This window comes from Cannabis sativa, chromosome X (assembly GCF_029168945.1).
Source record: "Cannabis sativa cultivar Pink pepper isolate KNU-18-1 chromosome X, ASM2916894v1, whole genome shotgun sequence".
In the NCBI taxonomy this organism is placed as follows: Eukaryota; Viridiplantae; Streptophyta; class Magnoliopsida; order Rosales; family Cannabaceae; genus Cannabis; species Cannabis sativa.
In genome coordinates this window covers 31,765,512-31,774,034 of record NC_083610.1, presented here as the reverse complement: position 1 = coordinate 31,774,034, position 8,523 = coordinate 31,765,512, and the positions used below count along the sequence as shown (strand labels likewise).

The 8,523-nt window shown below is 37.0% G+C and overlaps 1 protein-coding gene across 2 annotated transcripts; it reads left to right on the top strand.

Moving 5' to 3' along the window:
• The first annotated feature begins 204 nt into the window (after positions 1-204).
• On the top strand, positions 205-1,622 carry LOC133031797 (uncharacterized). 2 transcript variants are annotated; one of them, XR_009684878.1, is made up of 3 exons: positions 205-879; positions 1,019-1,114; positions 1,245-1,622. XR_009684878.1 is itself a non-coding variant. In XM_061105476.1 (3 exons), exons 2-3 carry the CDS (start codon positions 1,094-1,096, stop codon positions 1,517-1,519), a joined length of 303 nt encoding a protein of 100 aa, XP_060961459.1. In that variant the 5' UTR covers positions 205-879; positions 1,019-1,093; the 3' UTR covers positions 1,520-1,622. The 2 variants fall into 2 exon arrangements, 1 of the variants encoding a protein (XP_060961459.1); XM_061105476.1 differs by having other exon boundaries at positions 1,238-1,622.
• Positions 1,623-8,523: the final 6,901 nt, after the last annotated feature.

Genomic DNA, 8,523 nt, shown 5'->3' with positions numbered 1-8,523 from the left:
ATTTTTGCAGTTTTCACAAATTTTATTTCTATTTTCTCAAAAACGCCAATTTTCCAATTCTAACCATTTAAATACCAAAACTAATTATTTAATAACTAAAATAAATTATTAAATAATATTGTCATTTAATTTAATTATTAATTCGACATATAAAGTCTATTAATAAATAAAGGGATAATTGCGGCAAAAGTCCCCGAAAACTTGAGGTTGATGCCGATTAGTCCTCAACCTCAAAAATTGGCGGTGAAAATACCTAAGGTCCCAATTTTTGTTTGTCCGTTGGTCCTTTTTCTAACGGATCCGTTAAACCCAAATAAAGTGCCACGTGTCAATTTTTTATTGGTCTAATAATAATTTTAATCAAAAAAATTTAAAATAAAATAAAAAACTAAAAAATATATTTTAAATTATAAATTTATTTTATTTTATTTTTTTTTTTTTTTTTTATTCATCTTCTTCAACCAGCCACCAAAAACTAACCCTACAGACGTCATCTTCTTCCGCCTCTTCTTCGCTCTACATTCTCTAAGATCATCAGATCTCCAAGCCAGATTGTGGGCATCTTCGGCATCGTAACGCCCAAACGAGCACCGCCACTAGACGTAGCACCCCTTGAAACGTCGATTTCGCACTCTGCCATTCCCAGTCAGACCTATGCCCAATCGTCTATCACTACAGTTCTTCTCTTCTTCGAAGAGTAAAACCCAGAGAAATTGAAGACCAAAGGATCTCACTCCCGGACCACCAACCCTCTCTCCATTTTCAGATCTGTTTGCACCACCAACCCTCGCCGCACCACCCCTGGAGTTTCTCCTCCGGCGGATGGTGGTAGTGGTGCCATCTTGGAGTCCCCGTCGCACTGAACCACCCCCAAATTAGGTAACCCGACTTTCTTTTTTTTTTTTATCAGTTATATATATTGTGGAAAGGGATGGGTTATATATTGTTAAAAGGGATGGGTTATACCAATTTTGCAAGTTTTTGTATTTGTGTCAGTTCTGCATTTTTACATATGTAGGATACGTTGACAAAAATTCACCCTCCGAGACCAGATTGGTATGAAGAATTCTATGCTTCAGTTCTTGATACGAGCATGAAATCTTATGAAGCTGAGGTGAGTTCCTAATATCTTTGAATAGTATAATGTTTAAATTTTCTCCAACCCTCAATTTTGGGACAAGAATGAAATTTTTTCAGGATTGATTGTTTTGGTTGATGGTATATACATATTGGTAAGATTGCAGGTTACAAGTCTGAGCTGTTTGCTAATTTGAGAGGAAAGGCTGAAAGAGTGGTAGAGATTGGGATTGGGACGGATCCAAATCTTAGGTACTATGGTGGAGATAAAGGTGTCCAAGTTTTTGGGGTGGATCCAAACAAAAAGATGGAGAAATATGCCAAGTCTTCTGCCATTGCTGCTGGTTTGCCGATTCAGAATTTTAAGTTTATACAAGATGTATGTTCAATTTGTCATCTGAAATTGCATTTTGTGTTTGTTTGTCTTAGCAATGAACCATAAGCTTTGTTTTTGAGACAGCTATATATGAAAATGTTATATCTTAAATTAAGAAATAGTTGCAAATGTTTTGTTTAATTATATTTTATTATTATTTTCCGAATAATCGATTGATATGTTATATATATATATATTATATGTATTTGTGGTTGAAGAAGATGAATAATAAAAAAAAAGAAAAGAAAAAATAAAATAAATTTATAATTTTAAAATATATTTTTTAGTTTTTTATTTTATTTTAAATTTTTTTAATTAAAATTATTATTTGCACCAATAAAAAATTGACACGTGGCACTTTATTTGGGTATAACGGATCCGTTAGAAAAAGGACCAACAGACAAACAAAAATTGGGACCTTAGGTATTTTCACCGCCAATTTTTGAGGTTGAGGACTAATCGGCATCAACCTCAAGTTTTTGGGGACTTTTGCCGCAATTATCCCATAAATAAATAAACCTAGAATCTCTTTTCTTTACAATTTCACCCCTGCTTAGTGAAAATTCACAAATTAGACATAGTCTAACTTTAGAATTATAATTGATTAATCACAAATCAATTATTGAGTCTTACAAGCAGTATAGTCTCAACTAGAATGGGGACCATGGATCTATATGCTGAGCTTCCAATAAGTGAACCGAATTTACTAGGTAAATTCCTACTTATTAATTCTTCGTTGAATCCACTCTTAGAACTTAGAATTGCACTCTCAGACTTATATAGAGCATATTATATGTTCCACGATATAGATATGCTATCTCATTTAACCATTGTTATAATCTTATTGTGATCAAAGATCCTCTATATAGATGATTTACATCGAGATGGGATAATTTTACCGTTCTCACCCCTCAACGTATTTTGCCCCTTAAAACACTTAGCTACCTATAAATGATGTTTAGTGATCTAAGAATTAGTCACTTAAACAAGAGCTCATCCATTTACTTCCATTTAGCTAAGCTTGAAGGGAATCATCACTTGACTTCTATACACCAGTAGAAGCTATAGATTCCATATTTATGTTCAACACTCCCACTCAATCATACTATCATGTTCCCAAAATATACGTATCACCCTGACCCAAAAGTAGGCTTAACTAATAAATCAAAGAACATGAATAGTACTCCTGAGTTGAGCCTAAACATATCAGGATTTAGATTCTTTTAATCTTAAGATCAACTACTGATATTGACTTGGAAAGATATGACGGTAAGTTTATAATATCTTAACTAAGTTGTAATATCGGTCTAGTCCAATGTATACTCCATACATTTGAAACTAGTATACTTTACTAATGTCCTGGAAAGAACATAACACTTACTCCAAGTGTAAGTACACATCATCGCTGATTATCACATATGTGTAAATCCAAAACACTTATGAAACAGGGACTTAGTCTTTTGATTCATATGATCACAATCACATTCCACTGTGTTGACGATACTGTAATTGTGAATAAACATATGATCTGGACTTAACTGATTTTGTGTGTAAATGTAATAAACATATTAAACCATTAGCATGTAAAATTCATGCAAACATAAATCACTTCAAATTTCTTATGTTGATAACTAACCAGATTGTAAAGGGTTTTATTTAGGGCACAAAACTCAACATCAACATACTTGTAAGTAGATCTAAGATCCTGGTAAAATAAATTCCAACAGGAATCACCAGCGTTCTTCCCAAACCCATAGAGCGAGGACTCGTACGTACACTGATGGGGGAAATACGACAAGCTGCTCTCGGGAAGAAAGAACAGAGCGTGAAGAGGCAAGTGTGACTTCGAGGTGATCCAGAACTCATAGCTGATCAACTCGAAGAGGAGAAAGTACTCAACGAGCTAATGATCGGGAGAGTATGGGAACAAGTAAATTCGCGAGCCACTTAGAAACAAAGTCTATAAGTAGGACGCGGTCAATGAGTAAGACGAAATCTGCCAGTAATTACTCCCAACCAGATTTGCGAGAGCACTTGAATCGGAAGAAACCTGACCTTCACCAACAGCTTGGTCCAAAGCAAGAGGATTTAATCCAATTGCGGATAAACGAGCTGGAGGACAAGTTCAGGAGACATCAAGTGGGGGAAATAGGGAAATAATCTGGATACGACTCTGACGAGGAGCTTGAGCCGTATCACCCAGATATTATGAATACCCCTTTTCCTTTGGGATTCAAAAACCCGCATATCTCATCCTATGACGGAACCACAGATCTGATCTCGCATTTGAATAACTTTAACACGATAATGCGAGCAAGTAACGTGACGAATAATTTACGCTGTATTTTGTTCCCCACCTTGCTTGTTGGAGCAGCGAGTAGCTGGTTTAACAAGTTTACTCGTCATTCAATAATTTCCTGGGAGCAGCTGTCCAGGGATTTCAAGAAGCAATTTCAAGCCGCTAGGGATAGGCAACCCGAAGCGGCCTCGCTAACCAATCTAAAGCAGCAGCCTGAAGAAACACTTAAGGCATACTTAAGTCATTTTAACACGGCTGCCACTAGGGTTAGATACTTTGATGATAACACGCAACTTACAGCCCTTCAGGCGGGGATCTCCATTTTCCATTAACTGCCGGGGGCAGGCAGTGGGATGATCTACAAGGACGTCCGGTAAGAAACATCACAGAGTTCAACGAGAAAGCTCAGGTGTTTGTCCGAAAGGAAGAAGCCCGAAAGGAAATGAACTTGTTGAGAACAGGCTCGAGAGGTAAACCCAACAATGTTTAAACAGGGACTACTTCCACGAGAATTGATAACTCAGGGGTTTCTGGTCCGAAAAGAAATGACGGAGTTAGGGAATCGTCGAAGGATAGAAAGAAACAAAAGAAGCATGACAAATATGTGCCAGTGTATACTATTTATACTGAGCTTAATGAAACTCAGAAAAATATTTACCTCACACATGAGCAGAAGGTAGCCTTTGGTAAACCCAAGCCTATGAGGAATTCGAGGAGCAAAAGAGATCCTAACAAATATTGTAAATTTCATAATGATATCAGGCATACGACTGACGAATGTCACCAATTGAAATATAAGATAGAGAGTCTTATCGCTCAAGTCCATTTTGAGCAGTATGTGAGATGACAGGGCCAGGGATACAACCAGCCTCGTCAGCCTGATAACCCAAATAACCAGGGGTTACAACCTCTTCTTGTGGAAGGAGAGGACATCCTGGTCATTTTGAGAGGGTCGCATATTGTAGGGAAAATCAACAACGCTCAGAAGAGATATGTGAAGGAAATAAAGAACGAGCAGTCGGTCTTTGCCCCATAGCCTTCCAAAAAGGTGAAAATCGAGGGACCCCCCATTACATTCACAGAGGAAGATGAGAAGAACGTGAAATACCCTCACGTTAATCCGCTGGTCATAACCATTCAACTCGCCAATAAGAGGATCAAGAGAGTGTTAATAGATAATGGAAGCTCAGTAAATATCATTTATAAGGAGACTCTGAAGAAAATGGGGCTCGAAAAGGCCAAGTTAAGGCCTTATATGGTGAATCTTTGCGGATTTACCGGAGATAGCATCGCCGGCCTTGACATAATTGAACTCGCATTAACCGTAGGTGAGGCACCTTTAACTACTACTATCATGCAAGACTTCTTGGTTGTCGACCTGCCCTCAGCTTACAACATATTGTTGGGTCATCTAGCACTGCTCGAACTAGGGGCAGTCAGCTCAATCAAGCACCTATCTTTAAAGTTCCAAACCCCAGATGGCGTGGGTGTGGTGCGTGGCGACTAGATGCTGGCTCGGGATTGTTATCGCATAAAGCTGCAGCATAAAAAGGCCGATCATCAGCTGATGACGATCTTGGTAGGAGAAAACGAGAAGAAAGATGAAGATCTTGATCCTCGAGTTCAAGATGAAAGAAACATGCTAAAACCAATTGAAGAATTGGAGGAGGTTATTCTCGACCCAAGCAATCTCACCAAATGTGTGTACATTGGGAAGAACCTGGACGAGCAGCTCAAATAGCAATTAATAAGATTTTTGAAGGCGAACCAGGATCAATTCGCCTGGAGTCATGGGGATATGATAGGGATCGATCCTAAGATTATCTGCCATCACTTAAATGTTGATCCAAACTACCCAGCGAAGAGACAAAAAAGGAGGCCCTTGGATTCCGAGAGGGAAAGGGTACTAAAACAGGAAGTTGACAAGTTGTTAGTCAACGATCTTATACGCTTGGTATTTTATCCCTCGTGGATAGCCAATCCCGTTCTTGTCTTGAAACCTAATGGAACTTGGAGAACTTGTATTGATTTCTCCGATCTGAATAAGGCGTGCCCAAAAGACTGTTTTTCACTTCCCAGGACCAGTTAGTGGATGCAACTGCTGGGCACAAGCTTATGTCTTTTATGGAAGCATATTCTGGATATAACCAGATAAAAATATGTGTCCCAGATTAAGAACATACAAGATTCGTAGCCAACATGGGACTCTATTATTATAAAGTCATGCCGTTCGGACTGAAGAACGCTGGGGCAACATATCAGCCACTATTAAATGAAATGTTCGCAAGTCAAATAGGGTGAAACATGGAAGTTTATGTCGATGATATGTTGGTGAAATCGATAAAGAGTAAGGAACATACCTCAGACCTCGCGGAATGCTTTAAAATATTAAAAAAGTATAACATGAAGCTAAACCTGAAAAATGTTCCTTTGGAGTCTCCTCGGGAAATTTTTTGGGATTCATAGGTAAGGCGAGGGGCATTGAGGCAAATCCTGAAAAGATCAAGGCATTAATAGATATGCCATCCCCGACAAAGCCCAAGGAAGTACAAGCCATCACAGGAAGAATGACGACACTTAACAGATTCATTTCGATGTCAACTTATAAGTGTGTACCGTTCTTTAACATATTGCGAGGAAACAAAAAGTTCTAGTGCACAAAAGAATGCAAAGAGGCCTTTAAGAGCATAAAGAGGCATCTCGCAACGGCCCCAGTTTTGGCAAAACTAATAACTAGAGAGATGTTATTTCTTTATTTAGCCATCTCGGACGATGCGATTAGTGTAGCTATAGTGTGAGAAGAGGGTAAGCACTAACAGCCTATTTACTACGCAAGTAAAAGGTCATAGGGGAAGAATCCAGGTATCCCCCTCTAGAAAAACTCGTGTTACGCCTAGTCCATGCGTCTCGCAAACTACGGCCATACTTCCAGGAGCACCCCACAAAATTGTTAATGTTGGAATTTATTTTACCAGGATCTTAGATCTACTCACAAGTAAGTTGTTTAATACCCTAAATATGAACTTTCTAAAACGATAATTAAACACATATAAAGTTAAGAAAACCTTACATTGGTTGCAGCGGAATAATGTCTCCTTCCACTCAGATCTCTAACCCTTGTATCCTTTCTGTCGTAGAGTATTATCAAGATCTGAGCCCGAATGTCCTTCTCTTTGTGTGTGATCCTTCACAGTCTTCCAATCTATGATTGAGGTACCACTTGTTGTGTGTGGGCACTACTCTATCACTAAGGGTCAAAATTTAGAAGAGGAAAAGAGAGAGGGATAAGGTCGGCTATACAGAGAGAAGTGGAAGGCTCAGTTTTTCTGAAAAATAATTTTCTGACAGAAGGCATGAAAACTTGTTGAAAACTTCTTATTTGACTGAGCCATCACTTTCTATTTATAGGCAACTACTAGGTTTAGGTTAGTAATTATTTGACATTAAAATAATGAAAATATCAATTTGAAAAACTGCTTAAGTGGCCGGCCAAGGTGTTTATTGGGCCTCACTTGGTTTTTGCAGTTTTCACTATTTTTATTTCTATTTTCTCAAAAACGCCAATTTTCAAATTCTAATCTTTTAAATGCCAAAACTAATTATTTAATAACTAAAATAGATTATTAAATAATATTGTCATTTAATTTAATTATTAATTAGACATATAGAGTCTCTTAATTAATAAATAAACCTAAAATCTCTTTTCTTTACAATTTCACCCATGCTTAGTGAAAATTCACAAATTAGACATAGTCTAACTTTAGAATTATAATTGATTAATCGCAAATCAATTATTGAGTCTTACAAGCAGTATAGTCTCAACTAGAATGGGGACCATGGATCTATATGCTGAGCTTCCAATAAGTGAATCGAATCTACTAAGTAAATCCCTACTTATTAATTCCTCGTTGAATCCACTCTTAGAACTTAGAATTGCACTCTCAGACTTATATAGAGCATATTATATGTTCCACGATATAGATATGCTATCTCATTTAACCATTGTTATAATCTTATTGTGATCAAAGATCCTCTATATAGATGATTTACATCGAGATGGGTTAATTTTACCGTTCTCACCCGTTAACGTATTTTGCCCCTTAAAACACTTAGCTACATGTAAATGATGTTTAGTGATCTAAGAATTAGTCATTTAAACAAGAGCTCATCCATTTACTTCTATTTAGCTAAGCTCGAAGGGAATCATCACTTGACTTCTATACACCAGTAGAAGCTATAGATTCCATATTTATGTTCAGCACTCCAACTCAATCATACTATCATGTTCACAAAATATACGTATCACCCTGACCCAAAAGTAGGCTTAACTAATAAATCAAAGAACATGAATAGTACTCCTAAGTTGAGCCTAAGCATATCAGGATTTAGATTCTTTTAATCTTAAGATCAACTACTGATATTGACTTGGAAAGATATAACATTAAGTTTTATAATATCTTAACTAAGTTCAATATCGGTTTAGTCCAATGTATACTCCATACATTCGAAACTAGTGTACTTTACCAATGTCCTGGAAAGAACATAACACTTACTCCAAGTGTAAGTACACATCATCGCTGATTATCACATCTGTGTAAATCCAAAACACTGATGAAACAGAGACTTAGTCTTTTGATTCATATAATCACAATCACATTCCACTGTGTTGATAAAACTGTAATTGTGAATAAATATATGATCTGGACTTAACAGATTTTGTGTGTAAATGTAATAAACATATTAAACCATTAGCATGTTAAATTCATGCAAG

Bases quoted from the DNA above. Each gene is read 5' to 3' on its own strand.
- LOC133031797 (XM_061105476.1), top strand. From the start codon at position 1,094: ATGAAATCTTATGAAGCTGAG. The intron at 1,115-1,237 runs GTGAGTTCCTAA...CATATTGGTAAG, and splicing joins TGAAATCTTATGAAGCTGAG to ATTGCAGGTTACAAGTCTGA.